The sequence below is a fragment of the Herpailurus yagouaroundi genome, unplaced genomic scaffold (genome assembly GCF_014898765.1).
Source record: "Herpailurus yagouaroundi ecotype Mexico unplaced genomic scaffold, PumYag 141, whole genome shotgun sequence".
NCBI lineage: Eukaryota > Metazoa > Chordata > Mammalia > Carnivora > Felidae > Herpailurus > Herpailurus yagouaroundi.
The window spans coordinates 37,249,373-37,272,312 of NW_024412396.1; the positions used below are offsets into that span (position 1 = coordinate 37,249,373).

The 22,940-nt window shown below is 42.2% G+C and overlaps 1 protein-coding gene and 1 long non-coding RNA gene across 2 annotated transcripts in view; one reads left to right on the plus strand and one right to left on the minus strand.

The window, feature by feature from the left end:
* PRKCH (protein kinase C eta) overlaps positions 1–22,940 on the plus strand; it is a 234,702-nt gene that overhangs the window by 119,293 nt on the left and 92,469 nt on the right. The window contains exons 3-9 of the mRNA XM_040477332.1: positions 3,262–3,412; positions 5,878–5,912; positions 9,701–9,789; positions 11,133–11,262; positions 13,437–13,564; positions 16,734–16,877; positions 17,039–17,212. Coding sequence (XP_040333266.1) covers positions 3,262–3,412; positions 5,878–5,912; positions 9,701–9,789; positions 11,133–11,262; positions 13,437–13,564; positions 16,734–16,877; positions 17,039–17,212 — 851 coding nt within the window. The remainder of the gene's footprint in view (positions 1–3,261; positions 3,413–5,877; positions 5,913–9,700; positions 9,790–11,132; positions 11,263–13,436; positions 13,565–16,733; positions 16,878–17,038; positions 17,213–22,940) is intronic.
* Positions 3,419–21,507, minus strand: LOC121031871 (uncharacterized). Its single transcript, XR_005790944.1, has 3 exons — positions 20,587–21,507; positions 5,685–5,687; positions 3,419–4,784 (listed from the first exon to the last, which is right to left on the minus strand). It is a non-coding gene; the product is annotated as an uncharacterized LOC121031871 (long non-coding RNA).

Below are 22,940 nucleotides of genomic sequence, written 5' to 3' on the forward strand. Positions count from 1 at the left end.
TTTCTTTCTTTCTTTCTTTCTTTCTTTCTTTCTTTCTTTCTTTCTTTGTCTCTTACAGCTTTGGCAAGTACTTTCAGGATAATAGTAAGTAATGTGATGATAATTGGTCTTATTTGTTCTTAACTTTCATGGGATTTATTATTTTTAAAAATTTACCATTCAGCTTTTGATATGTGAGCATATTGTTTTAGTCATGTTTTAGTCATGTTAAGGAAACAATCTACTCTTTTCAAAAAATTTTTTATTGGATTACAAGTTAAATTTTATCAAGTGCCTTTTAAAAATATTGAAATGATCATTGTTACTTTCTTTTACCTATTAATAGAATAAAACATAATAGATTTTCTAATAATATGCCCATTGTTGTGTTCCTGGGAAATTTTCCACTTGCTCACAGTGGGTATTTCTTATAATAACGCTGAATAGTATAGAATTTCCTGTTATCTGAGTGTCATTGCTACCTGGAAAGGTGCACATAAAACGAATTCTTCAAAATGAGGAGTTTGTTAATATTTAAAAAGTTGGGAAGGGGTTTGAAAAACACAAGTAAAATTATGAAAATCTTTATTGAATGCATTTTGTTGTTTTGTCATAGGCACTAGTTTTTAGAGCAAAATAATTTTTTCAGATAAAATTCAATGGCAGAATACTATATGTTTTATTTTTGATTAGTATAATGAAGTTTTCAATAGGGTATTTTTAGCAAGTGTTTGAGACTTCATCAGTTTCTCAAGGGCCTCTCCTAATACATTAATATTCAACATTTTCTCTCAAAATAACTGTCATGTCATTTTTCTATATCAAATTTCTTTTGTTCAACTGTTAACAGATCTAACTCTATCATAGCCCTATCTACCATTGCCTTCGGGTGTGAATCTCACCATACTCAAACATGACTTTCCATAGACTACATGAAAATTCTTCAACTTTTACAGGATTTTCAGTTTTACTTTGCAATTAATTTATATCGCACATTAAGATGTTTACCACATATAGCATCACACCCAAGAAACTGAGAAGACAACGTGAGGGGCTAGAGTAGATGCTGTTATTAAGTGGGAAGGAATATTTGTGTTGGGGACTAATTGTCAAAGAATGGGAAAGAAAAAAATCCCATACCGTGCAAATACTAATATTTTCTAGTATTGCTTTCCTGTTCACTTTGTAAGTATACAGCCTTCAGTAGTGAAAGTCTCTGCATCAGTATTCATGAATGAGCTTGATACGTAAGCGGAGGTGTACTTTTCCTGAAGTCCGTAATTAGAGGTTAGGTGGTCCAGAAAGTGGATGAGAGAAAAAATTTTCACTAACCTGTAATGTAAATGTAGCATTTTCTCCCATTGTTCACTAAACCACAGAAGCATGAGCAGTGTTTAGGATGTTCTCACGATAGAAGTCTTGGATATTTTCATTATGTTAGTTTTTATAGATACTTTAAAATGTAACTAGTACTTCACTACTACTAAAGTAACTACTGCCCATCACTTCTTCACACTTACAATGATAAGGTATGCCACTAAGTATTTAATTTATTTTAATATAAATTTAAATTTGTATTGATCTTGGGGTGCCTAGGTGGCTCACTCGGTTAAGCGTCCGACTCTTGATTTTGGCTCAGATCATGACCTGATCTCATGATCTCATGGTCGTGAGATGGAGCCCTCTGATGGGCTCTAGGCTGAGTGTGGAGCCTGCTTAAGATTCTCTCTCTCTCCTCTCTCTCTCTCTCTCTCTCTCTCTCTCTCTTTCTCTCTCTCCCTCCATCCCTCCCCCTGCCCCTCCCCCACTCACACACTCCCAAAATAAAAAAAAATATATATATATTATTCTATCTCACTTCAAATATATTTTGATACTTGATTTCCTTTGTAATTATGTGTGTGTGTGTGTGTGTGTACTTTTTTTTTAAGATTATAAAGCTTGACTCTGAGAAGGGATCCATAGGCTTGCTTCACTGGACTAAGGAGTCTGCGACATAAAAAATGATTACTAACCCCTGATTTTTTTTTTCCTGTTATATCTTTAGATGTATCTGTTTTATCTTTTGGTCCTAGGATTGTATCACATAGTTCCCTATAAAAATACAGGGTGCTTTCTTTTCTCCTCTATCCTGGAACACGTTTCAACACTAGCATCATCTTGTTTTTAAAGGGTAAAAATAATTCACGCACGAAACTATCTGGGCCTGGATGATTTCGAGAGGCAGTCCTTAGAAAATCTTATTTTGTTTTTTTAAATTCATCTATTTGGTTTATGTAGCTCAATTAATTTTAGTCATTTATGTTTTCATGGAAATCTTCTATTTCTTCCGGGTTTTAAAATTTATTAGATTATTCTTGTATCTTTCTTACATTTTCTTTGCATTGAAGTGATTAATTGAAAAGCATTATTTTATTTTAGTTCATTTATTTCTTTTTGAGAGAGAGCGAGTGCAAGTGGGGGAGGGGCAGAGGGAGAAGGAGAAAGATAATCTCAAACAAGCTCCACACCCAGCCCAGAGCCCACTGGGGGGTGGGGGGGGGGCTTGATCTCACAACCATGAGATCATGACCTGAGCTGAAATCAAGAGTTGGACGTTTAACCAACTGAGCCGCCCAGGAGCCCCAGAAAGCATTATTGAGGAAGTCTCTCTATACCTTGGGAAAGTTAATTTACTATCTTTAAACGGTGAGCAGTTTTGATTCTTGAGGAGCCACCATTTTTAAAATGTGAGGTTGGAAGAGGAACTTGGCACCAAGCCCAAGTGAATTTCTACCCATTCCAAGTTAACAGAGATGGTGTTGAGACTGATGCTTTTGGGCAGCACTCTCACTGGGCTATGGCCATTCCCTCCTTCTGTTGGTGAGGATGCCAGAATGAAAGGCAAATAATGAGAAATCTGTTTTACCTGCTCATAGTTATAGCCAATCTATGGACCTGAGGTCCCATCCAGCTGGACAGGAGCTAGAAGGCCAGGCTAATGTCCCATACTGGAACATTAGAACCCTGGGAAACTCATGGTGTGTGCTAGGGAGACTGGTCCCAGGTAGCTAGTTCTAATCAGGCAGTGGGTATCTCAGAGTTCACTTAGGTCCAACCTTACAAATTCGGAGTCCTAAGGTCACTAGGAAGAGGAAGCATGGGGATGTTCTGGGGTGTTGTGCATCGTGAAGAAAGACGAAACAATTTTGGAGAGTGTTTGGAGCTATTACGCTTTCCCATATGTTAGGTACAGCTAGATTTGTTGCACATTATTCTTTTCTCCTTTCTTTTAATGTACAGCAACTCTCCAGAGAGACCGAATCTTCAAACATTTTACCAGGAAGCGCCAAAGGGCTATGCGAAGGCGTGTCCACCAAATCAATGGACACAAGTTTATGGCCACATACCTGAGGCAGCCCACCTACTGCTCTCACTGCAGGGAGTTCATCTGGTAAGTGGTTCCCTGGCTTCTCTCTTCCTAGAAGCTTCTTTCTATAATCCAGGCCTCCTCTGCTTGTATGTGGTTTTAGAAGGAAACATGATTATTAAGAATTGTTTTAGGATCTGGTTTTTGTCTTTCATTCTAATATGTTGACCCGGCGATTTAAATTGCCAATGAAAAACATCTGAACCATTTGCAGATCCAAGTTTTAGGTGTTATTTCTTTTTCCAGTCCTTTGGGGAAAGGTGCTAATGAACAGGAACTGGTTAAAAAGCAGTAATTAGGGAAGCTAATCAATCAGTACATAGATAATCAATAAATTGGATAATCAGCCCCTGAGTAAGAGAGAAAATAAAAAAGTATGAGTCACATGATGAGTTATAGAAATTAACTGTTGCAGATCAAGTAAGCACACAGTAATCTTCAGCCTTATGGTATGTGGCCAAAGGTAATAACTTTCAGTGATTGTATGCTATAATCCTTGGCATTTAGGAATTGAGATAATTAACAGTTGAGAACTTCTAGATGAATTGGGGCGGCATCTTATTATACATGTGACTGAAGCTTAAGCCTCAGTGGCAAATCTATAATGTAAAATAAATTTAAGTTAATAGTTATGTTCAATTAGAGCTAACTTTAAGCACATTTAGAAAGAGGAAGGAAATGCCCCCTCACACACATCCGAACATATACATACAAACCCATCTCTGAGGTAGAAAAGACTGTTTAATCTCTATAGCATGAAAAGGGATCCTTGGTTTTTGTTGCAAACTTTTGTCACTTTAAGTCAAAAGCTCTTGGTTCAGAGTAAGTTTTTTGAGTATTGATTAATGAGTTTGTATTTTGTGGGGTTTTGTTTTGTTTTGTGATTGCTTTGGTTTTTATACCTTTTAGCAGTCAGAATCCAGGGTTAGTGTTCCTGGAATTTTAAATTACGAATAGAGTCTTATCTAAACCAGAGACCCTAAGCTGGCTGTTGACACGATGCCTACAAATGTGCCATCACAACGCTCGTCTTCAGAAGCAGGCTTCTGCTGCACTTCCTATTGAACAAATCAGAAGCTCTGGCATCTTTGAACCCGTTTTCTGCCCTTGCAGTAGGTCTGAACACCCGAGGTAGCTGCCATCCCCCTCTCCTTGCGGTTTACCTGACCTACAAGGTCTGTCACTATTTCATGTCACACCGTTCTGCCTCCTTCCTTTATGTGACCTGCCTGCCCCTTTGAGCATTTGTGGTGACAACCTGTGACCTCAACTAACGTTCTTAATGGAAACTTATTTGGTAATTTCACTAAATGTTTTCCACCAAGGAAACATTAACTCCCACTCAACCAGCCTTCAATTGCTCGCTCTCTCTCTCTCTCTCTCTCTCTCTCTCTCTCTCCCCACCTTGCTCTCTCTCACATGCACACAATATTGATATATGTGCCACATATTATGGTTAAGAGTATGGACTCTGGCATTCAATCTCATCACCAACTAGATGTGTCAACCTAGTTAAGTTATATAATCTATCAGTGTCTCCTTATTTGTAACGTAAAGATAAGGGTTTTTTTGCTTGTATAATAAACTTCTATATAGCACTTAAAGTACCAGACACTATTCTAAGCATTTTACATGATCAACTCTCTTTATCTTCATGATAACCCTATGAAGTAGGTACTGTGATCATTATCGCCCTTTATAGATGAGGAAACTGTGGCCCAAAGGAGTTAACAACATGCCCCAAATCATGCCTAGGCCATCTGGTGTCAGGGTCTGTGCTCTGAGCCTTCCTGTTATGTGTGCTGCCTCACATGACTCTTGTGAGGATTAAATGAGATGCTATATGTCAGCAGCTTGGCTCAGTGCCTGGCACAACCTCTGAGCTTAATAAAATAATAAAATGGGTTCTCTGTTAAATGACAATGATGATATCACCATCCAGAGAAGATATTTAGGGAGAGACCAAGAGGGTAGCTGTGGGCCTGACGGGTCTCTTGTGGCGGCACTTCTGTCCCCGCCCCCCCCCATTGGACTCCAGGGGGGTGATGTGGGCACAGGGAAGAGGAAGGGTGCCTCAGGCCAGGCAGCCGCAGTGGACTCCTCTGTGTGCTTCACTACCTGCGCATCTTTATGCGGATGGGGTGAGAATGCCAAAGAAGGTGGTGGAGTGACGCTTCAAGCTGAGACTCAGTCACACAAGCAGACGAGGACCTGGGTTTGCCGTAGGGGGAGGTGGTACAGGGAGGATCGCCGATACCCACCTGTGTGTGTCACTGGAGCATTCAAATCAGGTGACTTCCTCTGTGTCTCGTGGTAACAGACAAGCGCTCAGAAATCACCTCACCTTTGCCTCTTCTCTGAAATTGTATTTTTCATACAGGAGCAGAGGATGACATGTGTTTGTTTTCCTTAAGTACTATGCTTAGAGGAGCATCGTTGCTGAAATATTTTGACTGATGATAACTTTTTTTCTCTATTGTCTTGAACAGGGGAGTATTTGGGAAACAGGGTTATCAATGTCAAGGTAAGAAAACACTTTTGAAACTCATATTTAATCTTGTTCCTGTGTTAAAAACTGATTATACTAAGAGGAAACAGGATACATTTCATTAATACTGTGATAAATAACTCAGCGGGTCAGGTGAGACCCCTACAGAATTACTGCTTTTTAGTTGTGGTTTAAACTTTGGCTACATTTTAGACGGCATAGAGGGGGCATTTTTATTTCTAAAGCCCAGATACCTAATAGAGTTTAATTGTTTAGAATTTTGTCTCTGCAATAAAATGAAAGCACTACAGGTAATGCCATTTTGTGAGCAGTGCCCTTGAATCCTGAAGCTAAATTGTTGTCTTTTACAACCCCAGTGTTAATAGAGGTGAGAAGTGGCACAGCGTTGCTTGTTTACCTGCAGAGGGAATAGAAACTATTATCCCAGCTCCTTTTTCATTTTCTAACTCCAAAAAGAAGAAAGAAAAAAGAAACTATGAGAATTGTTGACAGTTAGAGAGAAACAAGTGAAAGAAGGCTCTTACTTAGATTTGGCCAGACTGGATTGATTTGTCTTCCATTGGGCCCTTTCTTGTTGTTGGCTTGAACATCATTACACAGTATATATGTATGGTACCTCTTTTCTTGATTTGTACTCTACAGATGATTGGTAAAATAGCGCTACATATCCTGGAGTGGTAGCCTCCATGGTAATAAGGAAAGTCTGCCTTCTCTTCTGGAGAAGGTGAGGTAGAACATTATTTCCCTTAGAATGGAGTAGGACACACTCTTGGATGTAGTTTTCATTTTCACATGTAAGCAGTTCTGCATTTTCAAATTTGGAAAACAATATTGTTATGGCAACAATAATTGACTTTATGCTGTTAATCTCAGACTCAGGTGACAGCATAGTTCACAGCTGAGAATTGATGTCACCTTTTGGCACCTCTCCAGCACAGGGACATGCCCTTTAGTCACCTCTGGTCATTCTTCTGCATAGTGCCAGGATATTTGATGGGCTGACTTTTAGTGGGCCACCTGTTGTTGAAAGAGCAGGAAAGACCATTGGTCAGGAGAAATGTTCACATCTTGTTAAGGGGCATAAAACCAAATACCTGGTTGAGAAGGGTACACCATGCTAACATTAGTCAAATGAAATAGACAAAACAGATTTCGGAACAAAGAAAAATTTCAGGGATAAGGAGAGGAATTATTTAATGATAAAGGGATCCATTTTTCTTTTTCTTTAATATGAAATTTATTGTCAAATTGGTTTCCATACAACACCCAGTGCTCATCCCAACAGGTGCCCTCCTCAATGCCCATCACCCACTTTCTCCTCCCTCCCACCCCCTATCAACCCTCAGTTTATCCTCAGTTTTCAAGAGTCTCTTATGGTTTACCTCCCTCCCTCTCTAACTTTTTTTTCCCCTTCTCTTCCCCCATGGTCTTCTGTTAAGTTTCTCAGGATCCACATAAGAGTGAAAACATATGGTATCTGTCTTTGTCTGTATGACTGATTTCACTTAGCATCACACTCTCCAATTCCATCCACGTTGCTACAAAAGGCTATATTTCATTCTTTCTCATTGCCAAGTAGTATTCCATTGTATATATAAACCACAACTTCTTTATCCATTCATCAGTTGATGGACATTTAGCCTCTTTCCATAATTTAGCTATTGTTGAAAGTGCTGCTATAAACATTGGGATACAAGTGCCCCTATGCATCAGCACTCCTGTATCCCTTGGGTAAATTCCTAGCAGTGCTATTGCTGGGTCATAGGGTAGATCTATTTTTAATATTTTGAGGAACCTCCACACTGTTTTCCAGAGTGGCTACACCAGTTTGCATTCCCACCAACAGTGCGAGAAGGTTCCTGTTTCAAGAGGGATCCATTTTTCAAGAAGACATAATAATCTTTAACATATAGGCACCTGACAACAGAGTATCAAAATACATGAGGCAAAAACTCATAGAACTGCAAGGATATATAGACGAATCCACTATTACAGTGGGGTGACTTCAATATCTCAGTAACTGAGGTCCAGCAGACAGAAATTCTGTAAGGATATTACAATTTGATCAAATTGACATTTATAGACTACCCCACCTAACAACAGCAGAATATACATTCTTAAGCTCACAAGGAATATTAATATAGACCACATTCTGGCCTATGATGTAAGTCTTAACAAATTTAAGAGAATAGAAATCATAAAAAGTATTTTTTCAGAGCACAGTGGAATTAATGCACACATGAATCAGAAACGTAGCTGGAAAGCCCCCCCCCCCCCCCACATATTTGGAGATTAAACAACACATTCAAAATAACACATGGGTAAAAGAAGACTCAAGAAAAATAAAAACTATTGTGAAATAAATGAAAATACAGTTTATGAAAATTTGTGGGTTACAGTAAAAACAGTACTCAGAGGAAAATTTATACCATTAAATGCATTTATTAGGAAAGAAGGATCTAAAACCAGTAATTTAGGTTTTCATCTTAGGAAGCTAGAAAAAGGAGAGAAGCTTAAAGTGAGCAGAAGAAAAGAAATAATACAATTAAAGCAGAAATCAGTAAAATTGAAATTAGGAAACCAATAGAGAAAATCCACCAAATAAAAAGCTGGTTCTTTGAAAAGGTCAATAAAATTGATAAACCTCTAGCCAAGCTAATGGATAAAAAACAAGCAAACCTCAGATTCCTCAGAATGTAGGTTTTGTCTTGGTGAGGGATGGTTTTGAGATCCCCGCATATAAAAGGATCAGTTCTCTGGGAACTTTCAGTTTGGTTCTCCTGCAAATTCAGTCTGATGAAAGCTAGATTTTTTTTTAAAGTATATCGCTATTTGCTGACATGTCATCTGTATTTATGTATTTAATCCTAAAAACCTCCACATGCCCTGAAAGATCTTAAAAATAACACGTATTTTCATACTGCTTCATTGCGGATTGTTCATCTTTTAATGGCAAACTGAATTCTGTCTGCACTGTGTCAGTATCCAGATGAAAATGGAAAAAAAAGTTATTCAGAAGTTCTAAGTGTTTAAATAGTTGACTGAGTCATCCTGCAAATATTTGATGAGTGCCTACTTTGTTTGAGGCATCATGCTGCCCAGGAATTCTAAGGGTTATAGAAGCTATATGTGGAAGATTTGAAATGACAGGCAAGCTAAGGGTTGTAGAGATTTGAGGAGACAGAGATGGTTTAGTCTCTCTAGAAGGGGAGCCAGGGATAGTATATTTTAACGGAAGAGACATTTTTTAAGTCGTTGTCTTGATACAAACTTAAGATTTAGTTAGGCGGTAGGCAAAGAGGATATCCTAGGGATTAAGCAGGACACGGTCAGTGTGCAGGGAGGGTGAAGCCTGCTCCAGGAAGAGCAGCTAGTCTAGTTTCTATTAGAACAAAGAGCTCCCATAGAAGAAAGGTAACAAATAAGCTTGGCTAGCTTCTGGAGGGCCTGACACTTGGCCGGGAAATTTGAACTCTACTCATGGGCAGTGAGAAGCCATTGAAGGTTTAGATCATGGGGCAAGGTGACCAGAATTATACTGTGAGAGGATTCCTGTGGGGGTGAGTGTGGGATCAAAGCCAGAAAGGACGAAATAAGCTCAGGACTTGAGTGCAAATAGTTTGAGTGTGAGCAAAGGCATGAGTTAGGTTGATAGTAAAGACGATGGGAAGGACGGGTGTGCTGGCTGCCATCATGTGGGCCACATACCCACACCAAGTCAGCTTGCAGCCCTTGTTGACTAGACTGTAACTGGTAGACCTTCAGCCTCCGATGAATGTGTAATTGTGGGCTTAATTTCCTAGTGTGCACCTGTGTCGTCCATAAGCGCTGCCATCACCTAATTGTTACGGCCTGCACTTGCCAAAATAATATTAACAAAGTGGATTCAAAGGTAAGAAGATAGCAGTTTGCTAATTAAGTGCCTGCACAAGCTCACGTGCATGCTTCTCGCTCTCTTTTTTTTTTTCTCTCTCCCTCCTCTTTCCACTTCCCTTCCACGCTCTTTGAAGCTGATGGTGGTATCAGAATTGAATTCTCTCTTTTTTATATTATGGTATTTTTAATTCTATGCTTGTGTAGTTTGACCTGTCCTTGAGTTGATCCCACTTAGTGATCAGCTGGTTACAAGCTCTCAGGATCAATTTTGCTAATTCGGAGAGAGTTTTTGGAGGACTGACCGAAAAGATCCCTGAGTTTGGCATCACATGACCAGGAGTTGATGTGGAATCCAGCCTCTGCTAGTTAGCTTCTCTCTTAGCTCAGTCTTAAAAATGGGATTCATATTTCCTTCACACAGTTTTTGTGAGTGTTAAGCAGGATAGAATTGATGTGATGAGTATTTGTTAACTGTAAATTGTGCTTTCTCAAGGCGACCATTAGCCTCCTCCATTGTCTTCCCAAATGTCAGGGAGGATGCATTTCTATATATAAATGCCTGATCCTCATTCTTGTAACTTGTATTGTGTTCAGCTAGGGTAGGCACATTCCAGATTCTGGAGCTAGAAAGCAGATGGAATATTGCTGACAATCAGCGGATTTACAGATGCACTGGAGAGTCTGACTTTGAAACTCAGTGATGCCCTACAGCACACATATAGCACATATATCACCCACTAGCACATATAGCACACACATAGCACACATACAGCATGTGCCTGGTCTGATTATTTGCTGGAATCAGTTTGTGAGATTAAAGCAGGACCTCTGCCCTCAGATTGTCACAACACAAATGCCAGGCAAAGGCTGGAAGGGCTGAGGAAGCCACTTGAATGTCCCCTGGAATGAATCCCTTCTTCAGTTCCATGCTCCCTGGGTGCTGCCTTCTCCCCTCTGCCCCCCACAATATCTGGAAAAACTCCTGGTAATAACAAGTGGATATAGTCTATAAAAGACCTGTTTAATCCTGAAACTAAGAGGCTCTAGGAAATAGATACGGGTGTGGGGGAGTTGGCAGGGAGAGATATACAGCCTGAATATAAAAGATGATAAAATGGTTTTAATTTCTACTTATCTTCCCAAAGGGTGAACAATCTAATGCTCACTACACCCTTTCTGTTGAGTCTTGTTCCTTAGAAAATGTGCACAGTCTGGTGAGTAAGGCCTGAGTACAGTGAAATGATATACCCAGCTCAGGTGTCACGGTAACGCTTTGCATTTGGGGGGGCTCCTGTTACCTCTGCACGAAAGGTGTTGGCCTGGAATGCTAGCTCCCGTCCTTCTGTTCCCTTTTTACAGATTGCTGAACAGAGGTTCGGAATCAACATCCCGCACAAATTCAGCGTCCACAACTACAAAGTGCCAACGTTCTGCGATCACTGTGGCTCCCTGCTCTGGGGGATAATGCGACAAGGACTTCAGTGTAAAAGTGAGATGCTGGGCTGCCACGTGCCCGCTTCATGAGGTCACCATGCCGCAAGCTTTCGGAATTCTCTAGGTTCCGATTCTGACCTAGGACCGGTGGTTTTGGATACTTTGTAAATTAAATCTTACCGGTTCTGTATGTATGTGTCCCTTGTCAGGCATGTAAAAAGAGCTACATCTGGTTTTAAGAGTTCCTAACTGTAGATTTAGTCAGTTGTTAAATTCAATGTTCTGTCTAGCTGGCTGTCATCTGTTTAGTGCCGAGTGCCTGCTAATTGTTGTGTATTTGGAAAAGGGGGGAAATGGGATCTTGGTCAGAAACAGAAGACGGTAGGAGGCAAGGTGCCCAAAAAAGAGAGGCTTGAGTTATGAGTAAGAACAGGCAGGAGAGTAGGTCTAGTGCCTTTACCAGAAATAAGCAAGAATTGAGTAAAAGCACAAGGAGAGCTGCCCTGAGTCTTCTCAAAGAGATTGATAGAGATTGGAGAGGTATGGGGTGTGAAGGATGCTTAAACTTCAGCCACGGACTTGCACCTCACTAACTATGCCCAGTGGAGCCCGAGTTTGGAGCTTTTGCTGTAGCAAAGGGTCTGGGATTAAGGACTGATTCCTGTCCTGCGAGGAGTTGGGAAGCTGTTGGCCTTGAGTTATCTCCCACTGGGTGTTGCTGTAACAATATGGCCATCCTGGGATGCAGTCCCATGCTGAAATACAAGTGAATGTCAGCCTTAAGCTTTAGATAAATCCTGAGTGACTGGGGGAGGCAGAGTTGGTATCATTGCAGCTGGACGACTTCCATCTATTGCCTGGACTTACAAAGCCCGCTTCTGTCGACAGAAAGGGACTAGTCACTTGTCTTTACGAAAGACAAATTCTGTGATCTCATTAGAACTTCACTTAATAATTCTTTTTTCCTAGATATATTAAATAATTAGTTTTGAACCTAAACAGCAACCAGCTCCTGTGTAGCTTCAGTTCTGGCCTTGCTGGGTCTTAACCTGGAAGGTCTCCCCCGGTGTGGGTTTCCAGTGCAAAAGTCACTTTCTGCTTTTGTATGGTTGTTGCTGACAATGCAGAGCCATGCATGGGGCTCATCTGCGTTGTCCTTGCCCCCTGAGGCCAGAGGGTAGCACACCTGTAGCAATCCATCGCCTATAATTTTTGCTTTTCTTGTCACCTGGTTCTTCAGAAAGGGCACGTGAAGCTAATGAGGCTTCAGCCTCAGGCTCCCTCCCTTGCAAAGGTGTCTTCCAGAGCTCCACTCGATTGGATATTCTTTTTCTTAAAGAGGGGCACCCTAAATTACACAAATGCAGACCCCACAAAAACGGGATCTGTGCATGCTTCCAAAGATAGGTGGACACTCCAGGCATCTGCTGCTTGCTGTTCCATTCCTACCTCCCGTCAGCAGTGCCCATGGAAAGAAACTGACGGAACTTTCTTTCTGCTGATTAAACCTTGGGTCCTTCATCCTCCCGAGTCAGTTTCCTGTGCACCAGGAACTTAGCTTGCTTCTGTCCTCTTCCAACTGCCATTTACTTTGACCTTTAAAAAAGTTGCTTTTCTCCCCCACGAAGGAGTTAGAACCACAGGCTGAGTGCCGAGAAGCACAGCCCCCACAGGATGCCGTGTCCTGTGCTGCGAGGGCTACCCAACCACAACAGTACTCGGAAAGAAAGCTTTACTTAGAGGTTTTTCTCTCAGAAACACCATCTCCATCCTGTTTGAACAGTGCTCTATAATGTGGCCTTTAGATTGCTGCCTTTTATTGAGCAATACAAAGAAAAGCATAAAGTCTGTTGGCATGATTCCTTGTGAGTTCCTTGAATTGTCACTGTGATGAACATTTTGATTTCTGTATTGAATCATGCTTGTCAATCGGCCATGCCTAGTACACATGATTTAGGTGAATGTCTTTCATCGAGTCACAGTGGAAAGAAATGGATCTGAAATTTATTTTTCATTCAGTGTGCCAGACTTTCCGCTTCTGCACAAAGCAGACACAGAGAAAGCGTCAGGGATTGTTTTGAGTGCAAGTTCAGGTTTATGAGAAGATGGCGTTGCTCAGCCCGTAGAATTCCTCTGTCATCATCTTTCAGGTTGTTAAAGTTGTTTTTTGCGGCACGTGTTGGCTTGGCTCCTTCCTGAATGTGGATTCCCTTCTCCTCTCCCTTCTAGTATGTAAGATGAATGTCCACATTCGATGCCAGGCAAACGTGGCCCCTAACTGTGGGGTGAACGCGGTGGAGCTCGCCAAGACCCTGGCCGGGATGGGCCTCCAGCCCGGAAATATTTCTCCAACCTCGGTGAGACTTTGCTTTTTTCACTGTATTGTAATTTAGAAGTTGCTCAGATGCAGTGAGTCCGAATGAGGGAATGTGGTGTAATCAAAGTTCCTAATATCAGCAAACATATTTGCAGATTTATTGTATTTTTAAAGAGCATTTTGGTCCACAAAAAGAAGATTCTTTATACAATTATATGACAAGAAATGACAAGCAGGAAGCAGAAGGATTTTTTTTTTTTTTTTTTTTTTTTTTGTAATTAGCTTCCTGTCAGTGTGGTCTGATGAAACCCTGGAATCCAGGGCCCTGGGTTATCCTCTTAACTCTCAGCTGGGGCCCTGGCGGCACAGTTGACCAGCAACTGTGGGCCTCAGCTTCCTCTTCTCTAAAGGGGTTGAACTTGAAGATTCTCCACCGCGCTGGAGTCTAGCTGTTCTGCAGTTTTTGTTTATGGATTGTGAATTTATCTCTCAAACTCAGCGACAAACAGGAGTTCCTTCCTCTCGGCTCTTGGGAGTGGGTGGAGTTGGTCAGTTGCTGTGGACATGTTTTGTCTTGCAGCCTCCCTGAGTGACCTCCTTGCTATTGACCGTTAGAGCCTCGACCACTTCCCAGGCCCAAGTGCTTTTGCTGCCTTCCTGGTTGCAAACTGCTGGGAAAGAGCCGTGGCTACTGCTGTGGTTTGTGAAAGGTGTAGCTTGATATCCGGTTTAGGAAAACTCTAGAGTTAACTGTTAAATATCTCTGGGCGCTTAGGAAGAGAAGCACAATCACAGTCAAGTTCTTGGTTATCCAGAAAATGTCCGTACTCACCATCCCATTTCCTTATTACTAGTAGATTAGGGCCTTGGACACACATTGTATTCCTTTATTTCAGGAAAGCATTAGCAAAGTGTAATGTCTAGCTCATGGAGAGACAGGCAGGATGCTAATACCATGAGGGGTATTTCTAATGCATGAGACAGCTGTTCCCGAAGGGCATAGGTTAAGGATTTCAGCTTGCACCAGGGCTCCTAAACTGTAATGAGAATAACATAGACCTTGGGGCGCCTGGGTGGCGCAGTCGGTTAAGCGTCCGACTTGAGCCAGGTCACGATCTCGCAGTCCGTGAGTTCGAGCCCCGCGTCGGGCTCTGGGCTGATGGCTCGGAGCCTGTTTCCGATTCTGTGTCTCCCTCTCTCTCTGCCCCTCCCCCGTTCATGCTCTGTCTCTCTCTGTCCCAAAAATAAATAAACGTTGAAAAAAAAAAATTAAAAAAAAAAAAAAAAGATAGACCATGTGGCAAAACCTCTTGAGTGGGCAATGTCATTTGTCATTTGAACCAAGTATCTTTGATATTCTATTTGAAAGTGGAAAAAACAAAATTACCTGTTGTTTGACAGCAAAGCATGAAAAGAACCTTAAGTCTATCAAAAGAGAAGAATGGGTTAAAAAAAAAAAAAAAAAGATTGAGAAATACTGGCTTAGGGTTTTCTGGCCAGTACCAGCCCAACCAGGAGAAGTATTTAAGTGGAGGAAGTGAGATTCATGCTGGTAAAATTTTTCTGTCTTTGAAATATTTATGAGCAGAGACCTGGAGGAGAAACTATTAAAAACAATTGGATTTTTCAGTCTATCCATTTGATAATCTGTAATCACTGTTTTACTGGGGCACTAAGTAAAATCCTTGTAGCTTCAAGCAGTTGCACAGTTGTTTGTTGGAAACATTGCTTAGAAGTCGCTCCAGATGAGCTGGGGTTTTTTAGCTAAATAGGTCAAAACTTCTCATCTGGTGTTAGAGTGTTAGACTTCTCATCTGGTGTCTGGTGGCAGCTTATCTTATAAGTGTCCCGAGATGGACACCTGTGTGTCACTTTGCCTTTAGGTAGCTTCCTCTCTGTGGCAGGGCTTGTTCCTGGGGCTGAGTTACCCACTGAGGAGGCCACACCTATTTCTGGTTCAATATGGTGACAGTGGAGCTCTCAATGTGCTGGTGGTCAGCTTTTGTAGAGGGCAAGTTGGCTGTGTATCAGAAGTCTTCCAAATTAACATTTGGGCCCTAAAGATTCCATTTCTGGAAAGTCATCTTAAGAAAATAGATGATGGGGGCGCCTGGGTGGCGCAGTCGGTTAAGCGTCCGACTTCAGCCAGGTCACGATCTCGTGGTCCGTGAGTTCGAGCCCCGCATCAGGCTCTGGGCTGATGGCTCGGAGCCTGGAGCCTGTTTCCGATTCTGTGTCTCCCTCTCTCTCTGCCCCTCCCCCGTTCATGCTCTGTCTCTCTCTGTCCCAAAAATAAAATAAAAAACGTTGAAAAAAAATTTAAAAAATAAAAAAAAAAGAAAATAGATGATGATCGTGATCATGATGATAATAACAGCAGCTCAGCTTGTGTTTTAAAGAGGCCGGGCACCAATCTAAGTGCTTTATATACATTTATTCATTTCTCGTAATAACTTGCATTCCAGTAGCAGGGGAATTAATGAATAAACTGTGATGCATCCATAAAACAGAATATCGAACAGCCCTTAAAACTCGTGTTCTTGAAGGATATAGAAAATACACATGACAAAGTGTTACATAAAAATGTGTGTTATGAAACAACAATTTTATTATATTTTTAAAAACTAATCAAGTGTAAGTAAAGATAGGTATGTGTGTATGTCTAATTGCTTTTATTTTTTATTTTTGGAGGGGGGAGCTAATGAAATTAGCGGTGTTTAAAATTTTATCCTTCATTATTCTAGTTTTACATTAATTTTTATTTCTCTTATGTAATTTTAAATACTGTGTAATAAATATTGCTTCGTTCATTCACATCCTGGTGCGGATCCTCTGAACAACTGTGAAAACCACTCTGTGAATGAAATGGACACCAGGTGGCGCTCTTGGGTCCTGAGCATCCTCTAGAAAGCCGTCACACCAGACTAAGGCGTTTGTGCTTCATACACTCCCATTAGGGCTCAAACTGAAACTCTCAGTGGCTTAGATATATTTTTAAGTTATTCTTTCCTAAATATAGTCAGCACACATCGGGAGCTGGTACTGAAGTAGTTTCGCATGGCAGAACCTGATAACGTGTCAAGCTGAATTGATCTTTCCCCACCTGTTGTGTCGAGGGTTGAGGCAGCCAGTAACGTCTTCTGCATCCATAAATGCTTCATGCACCTGCCACGACTTCTGACTCCATGTTTTCCTACTCTTCCTTGCAGAAGCTCGTTTCCAGGTCGACTCTAAGACGACAGGGAAGGGAAAGCACCAAAGAAGGAAATGGGATCGGGGTTAACTCTTCCAGCCGACTTGGTATCGACAACTTTGAGTTCATCCGAGTCTTGGGGAAGGGGAGTTTCGGGAAGGTGAGTCACGACTTTAGGTGTCTGGGTTAAAGGAAGCATGTTTGAGTGTGCGTGTGTGTATACACACGCATACTTCCCAAGTGCCGGGAAGTGTGTGTTCCCACACCCTCGGAGCCTCAAGAGTTCTCACGCCTGTGCTCCATCCTCCCGCGCTGCCGTAGGTGATGCTGGCAAGAATAAAAGAAACCGGAGACCTCTATGCCGTGAAGGTGTTGAAGAAGGATGTGATCCTGCAGGATGACGATGTGGAATGCACAATGACAGAGAAAAGGATCCTGTCCTTGGCTCGCAATCACCCCTTCCTCACTCAGTTGTTCTGCTGCTTTCAAACGCCTGTAAGTAGGACTCACATGCATCACCTCAATGCCCTCCTTTCTTAAAGAGTTCAGATGTTAAAGGTTTCATAAAGAAGTGCATCAGACTTTAGAAGGATGAACTCCCATTCTAGGCTCTGTGAAGGAGCTTGGGTTTTAGTTCTGAGAGCAAATGGAAGAAATTTAGCAGACGAATGACAGATCAGGTTGTATTTTTTAAGTATAAAAAAGGTAACTTTCTGCAATTGGTAATAGAAGCATCCTTTAATTATCTGTATCCTTCCTCTGAAGGAAACTGTTATTACTGATTTCATTATGTACCTTTCCAGAGAATTTATTGCACAGGAAAGCATACACCCACACTACATATATGTATCTGTATTTTTTATTTTTATTTTTATTTTTTATTTTTTTTTTAAATTTTTTTTTCAACCTTTTTATTTATTTTTGGGACAGAGAGAGACAGAGCATGAACGGGGGAGGGGCAGAGAGAGAGGGAGACACAGAATCGGAAACAGGCTCCAGGCTCTGAGCCATCAGCCCAGAGCCCGACGCGGGGCTCGAACTCACGGACCGCGAGATCGTGACCTGGCTGAAGTCGGACGCTTAACCGACTGCGCCACCCAGGCGCCCCTGTATCTGTATTTTTTAAAAACACAAATGGTAAGGATACTTTGCTCACTGGGAGATCATGACATGAGCCAAAGTTGGATGATTAACCTGCTGAGCCACCCACGTGCCCTTCCAGCTGCCTTATTTTTAAAATAACTGCAGAGTGGGGCGTTTGGGTGGCTCAGTGGGTTACGTGTCTGACTTCGGCTCGGGTCATGATCTCAGTGTTCGTGAGTTCGAGCCCCGCATCGGGCTCTGTGCTGACAGTTCAGAGCCTGGAGCCTGCTTCAGATTCTGCATCTCCCTCTCTCTCTGCCCTTCCCTGCTCACACTGTTTCTCTCTCAAAAATAAAAAAACATTAAAAAAATTTTTTTTAAATAGTTGCATAGTATCCCAAGACCAGGACATAATTTATATAACTTGTTTCCTATTGTTATACATTTAGATTGTGCCTAGCAGTTTTATTCCAATCAATGTGGCAGTGAGTCCCCTTGTACTTTTGTCTTTACGTATTGTTCTTTTATTTCTGTATGACATACTATTAGCAGTGGTATTGTTTGGGCAGTGGTATGTGCATTTAAAATTTTGACTGAGTCCAATTGGCCTTCTTCCCCCTAGCAGTTCAAGATAGCTAACATTTTAACACCTATATACCAGGCACTGTTCTAAGTGTCTATGAACATTGTCTCACTTAATCCTTAGAGTAGCCCTGTGAAGTGAGTTCTGTTAACACCACTCCCATTTTTCCAGAGAAGGAGACTGAGGCCCAAAGAAATTTAGCTTCCAAGAGATGGAGGTTTTGACACTGGGCAGCCTGAATGTAGAGCCCAGGCTCTTATCTCTTGCTTGCCATATTTTTAAATGTACACTTTGAAGCCGTGCGTGAGGCCTCTTTCCCCCCTTGTCCCATCGCACCATGTAGCCTATCATTTTGATGATCAGAGAGATTTACAAAATGGTTTCTTCAGAGTCCTAATTGGCATTTCTGGAACTGTGAGTGAGGCTGAACATTCATTCGCAGATGTGTAAGGATCCCTTGTGTTTAAATACGTTGACCCTGTGCAGCCTGGAGAAGGTGGGGGTGGCAGGCAAGCCTAGGAGCTGGGAGACAGGATGTATGAAGAGCGTGTACTCTCATGCCAGCCAAGCATACTGAAAGGAGCTGGGGAGTCAGTTAATGCTCCTTCCCCTCATGGTCTGCACTCAAGGAGGCCACACCCTCCTCACCTCATGGTCCGTGGTTCAGTAAAACAGCCCTGGAGCCCGCACTGCCCCTGCTGCCCTGCCTGATTCTGGGCTGCCCATTCCTGGCTTCCTTGGACGCTCCAGTTATGCTCATCCTCTTCGCTTCCTGGAGAAGCCTTGAAATTCTATTTCCTGTGCTCTGTGCTTTGCCTACACAAAGCCCTCCTCACCTCTCCCATCCAGCGATTATCGCAGAGGGGAATAGGGTGACAGCTCAGGCTTGAAAACAGCCTTGTCAAGAAGGATGGTATCATTTGATGGAAACCAGTTGTCTGCCTGCATTTCAGGCTTGAGCCTCAGGCTTCTACCGTGAATCACACAGCCAAACAGGGCTACACTCAGATCATCTTTCCACGGCCTGAGCCCAAGAGTGGATGGTTTTCTATAATATTGAGTTAGATGATCTAAACTGGCTGATAACCTTTGAATCAGACAGTTGACAGGCAGGTAGTGAACTTAGTCTGGTGGGGCAGTGGCCATTATTTAAAGTTACTCTAATGAACGAACAAAGAAGTGTCTCACGCTCAACTCCAGGGGACTTCTGCCTGCCAAAGGAGATCCCCATGATTCTATAGAAGCCGTCAGAAGTCTCACCACAATTAGATTGTGTTATGGTAGAGTAGAACAAGAAATAAGCCTGGAAAACACTGAGAACCCAGTGAAAATAGCATGAAGAGTGCATAATTTTCTGGAAAAATATAAATTATACAATATAACAAGTTATTGGTGGCCACACCGAACTTCTACAATGTTCAGCAGGTGAAATCTTAAGCATTGGCGGTTTATTTTTCCTAGTGATAGTTTCATGTGTGGCCACGAGGTGGCAGTCGTTACCGCATGGTGATTTTATTTCTCCACTGGAGCTGAGAACCGACACAGGGGGTTAGAATTTGTGTTTTGCAGTAGATGTCTCCAAAGCAAAGGATAAAAGAAATTTTCCCCTGCCCTAAGTCTAGATGATAAAGGAGAGAGGACCGACTTAAAGAATGAACTGAACTTTCCTCATGCTGAGATAGAGATACACAATTTTTATTTTGCTGTAGTTTATTCCTTCTCTCCAGTTGGCAAGGTATTACACTCCTTACTATGCAAGGCATTTATTTGCTGTGTCTGTCAGAAATCCTCAGTAACTATCTCCATTTGCTGTTGAAAAAGATAACTGTAAAGAATAGAAGATGTTAATTACTATAAGGAATTGCAGCAGATTCGTTACATTTTAGCTACTCAGTTTGGCAGGTCATGGCCTCTAAAATGAGATGCTAATCTTTGTGTTATGCTGAACTGTTACCGTCAGCATTTAGAAGTGAGCCGAGGTGAGGTACTGGGGTCACATCCCAGCTGTCTACAAAGTATTGTCTCATTATAAAGAGTGTTAGAGGGGCGCCTGGGAGGCTCAAGTCAGTTAAGCGTCCGACTTCATCTCAGGTCATGATCTCACGGTTCGTGGGTTCAAGCACTGTGTCAGGCTCTGTGCTGACAGCTCAAAGTCTGCTTCAGATTCTGTCTCCCTCTCTCTCTGCCCCTCCCCTGCTCACACTCTGTCTCTCTGTCTCTCTCTCTTTCTCAAAAATAAACATTTAAAAAAAAATTGAAAGACCCTTAGAGAACTCTTACTCTCTCCTGTCCATCCCTGTGAAATGAGTGTCCCTGGGGCCCAGAGAAAGGGAACAGGAAACTTGCAGAGGCAGAGGGTCACTTAGACTGTAAGTAGGGAAGACAAGGTTCACCTCTGGGTCAGGCTGACCCTGGAGCTGCCACTGTGCTCTGACCCATCAGCGCACATGTCATTGATTCAGCATCTGCCTAAGCACCTCCTGTCTGCCTTGGCTCCCCTCCAACCTGTTGATATAGAAGCAGCATTGCCCTTGGAAGTGGAAGACCTGAGTTCTTCCAACTTTGTTTTCCTCTGAGTGGCTGAAGTCTACCTGAAAATTCTTTTGAGCTTTAAAGTTCTCATGGTTAAGATGAAAGAAGGATTGTGGTGAGGACCAAAGGAGAGAATGCAGAAATGCTTTGTAACGTGCAGCACTATTCCAAAATGAGTAAGACTCATTGCTGTGATGACTGCCTCCTTCCTTACACCAAAGAAAAATGTCCTGGGGCTTCCCAGGGGCCAGCATAGACCCCATATAGAGGGTATAGTAAACCCCTAATAGTAGGACTTTGGGAGCCACTCTAGTTCTTGGCAAACGCACAAAGGTCGATTTCAAATTGGTAGATAGTTTATCCAGTTTGCTTCATAGGATTGTGTGCTCATAAATTACTGCCTCCAATTTTTTTCCTAATATTGCATGTTACTCACAAATACATAATTAAATTGCCATCCTCATACATTGGCGATAGCATAATTCCTAATAGTTTATGAATAATTTGATAATCTGGATCAAGACTCATAAAAGTACTTAAATTTTTTTATTTCATGTTTATTTATTTTTGAGAGAGAGAGAGACAGAGTGTGAGCGGTGGAGGGGCAGACAGAGAAGGATACAAAGATTCCGAATCAAGCTCTAGGCTCTGAGCTGTCAGCACAGAGCCTGATGTGGGGCTCGAACCCACAAACCGCAAGATCATGACCTGAGCTGAAGTCGGATGCTGAACTGACTGAGCAACCCAGGTGCCCCCTCATAAAAATGTTTATACTCTGGGATCTGTTGATTTTATTTCTGAAACTAGCCTAAGCAATAGAAATAAACGTTATATATAAAGACGTTTAAGTTTTCAGTGCACCATTTATAATAGGAAAATATTGGAACCAACTTGAGCATTCAGCAAGAGGAATTTACTTAAATAATAAAATATTTAAATGTGATGAAGATTTTTCAGCTGGTAAAGAGATAATGAATAATAAGCAGTTGAATGACAACGTGTCATAAGCACCTAGCACGTATTATTTATTGCTTACGCTTCTTACAACAGCCCTGTAAGATAGGTACAATTATTGTCTTCATTTTGCTGAATGATAAAGTCCTGAGGCCTTAAGTCCCTTGCTCAAAATCTAATATAGTAAATGGTGGAGCTAGGAAGTTAGAGCCCAGGAGATAATACAGAATTTATGATGATTGGTAGTGTATATCCACATCAGGATCTGCCCCAGATGGTGAATGGGCAAACCTAGCTCCTCCAAAAAGGGACAGGAAGGAAATTATGTGAAATAAACTACCAGGGATGGAATGAAGGTAGTGACGTGGCGGATGGTTTTTCTTCTTTGTTCTATTTTCTGATTTGGGTAATGTGACTATATTTCTTTAACGTTGAGGGTGGAGGGTGGGGGGGATGGGGGAGATGGGGGGATGGGGGGGAGGGCCCTGTGGGGGTGCAGGCCTAGTGAACACTGCCTTCCCAGACTCTTCCAGGTTCTATTCCCTTCACACTCCTTTCGTCTTCATCAGTGGCTCTGGTGTCAGCAGCTGAGCATCCTGGCATTTACGGCCCGGAATCCAGGCCTCCCCACCCCCATCCCCAGCTCCCAGGGGCTGTCCACTGGCTCTCCTCCTGGAGCCTCAGCTGAGTGTGAAGGGAGGAAAGAACAAAGACGGGGCAGTAGCAGGAGGGGGAGTGGCAAAGTAAATACTGGTCAGATGCCTTAGCCTTTGTTCAGAGACCCAGTTTATTGAAGCAAAAATTTCCATTTGGAAGACATAAGACACGCTGTGCCCGGTGCCCAAGAACTGCCTGTCCGTCATCCGCAGGACCCGGGCCCAGGTCAGAGAGACAAGCCACAGCAGAGCCTCTCTTTTTTTGGGATTGCTCCGGTGGTCTGTGTTTGCAACCTGCTGTGTTCAGGGGGGCCACAGGGTGCAGGGTCCCTTCCTTCATGAGGACAGAAGCCCAATGCTCTCATTTTCTACCCCCACCCCTCCTTCACTTGTCAGTGTTTCCCCAGGACATCTG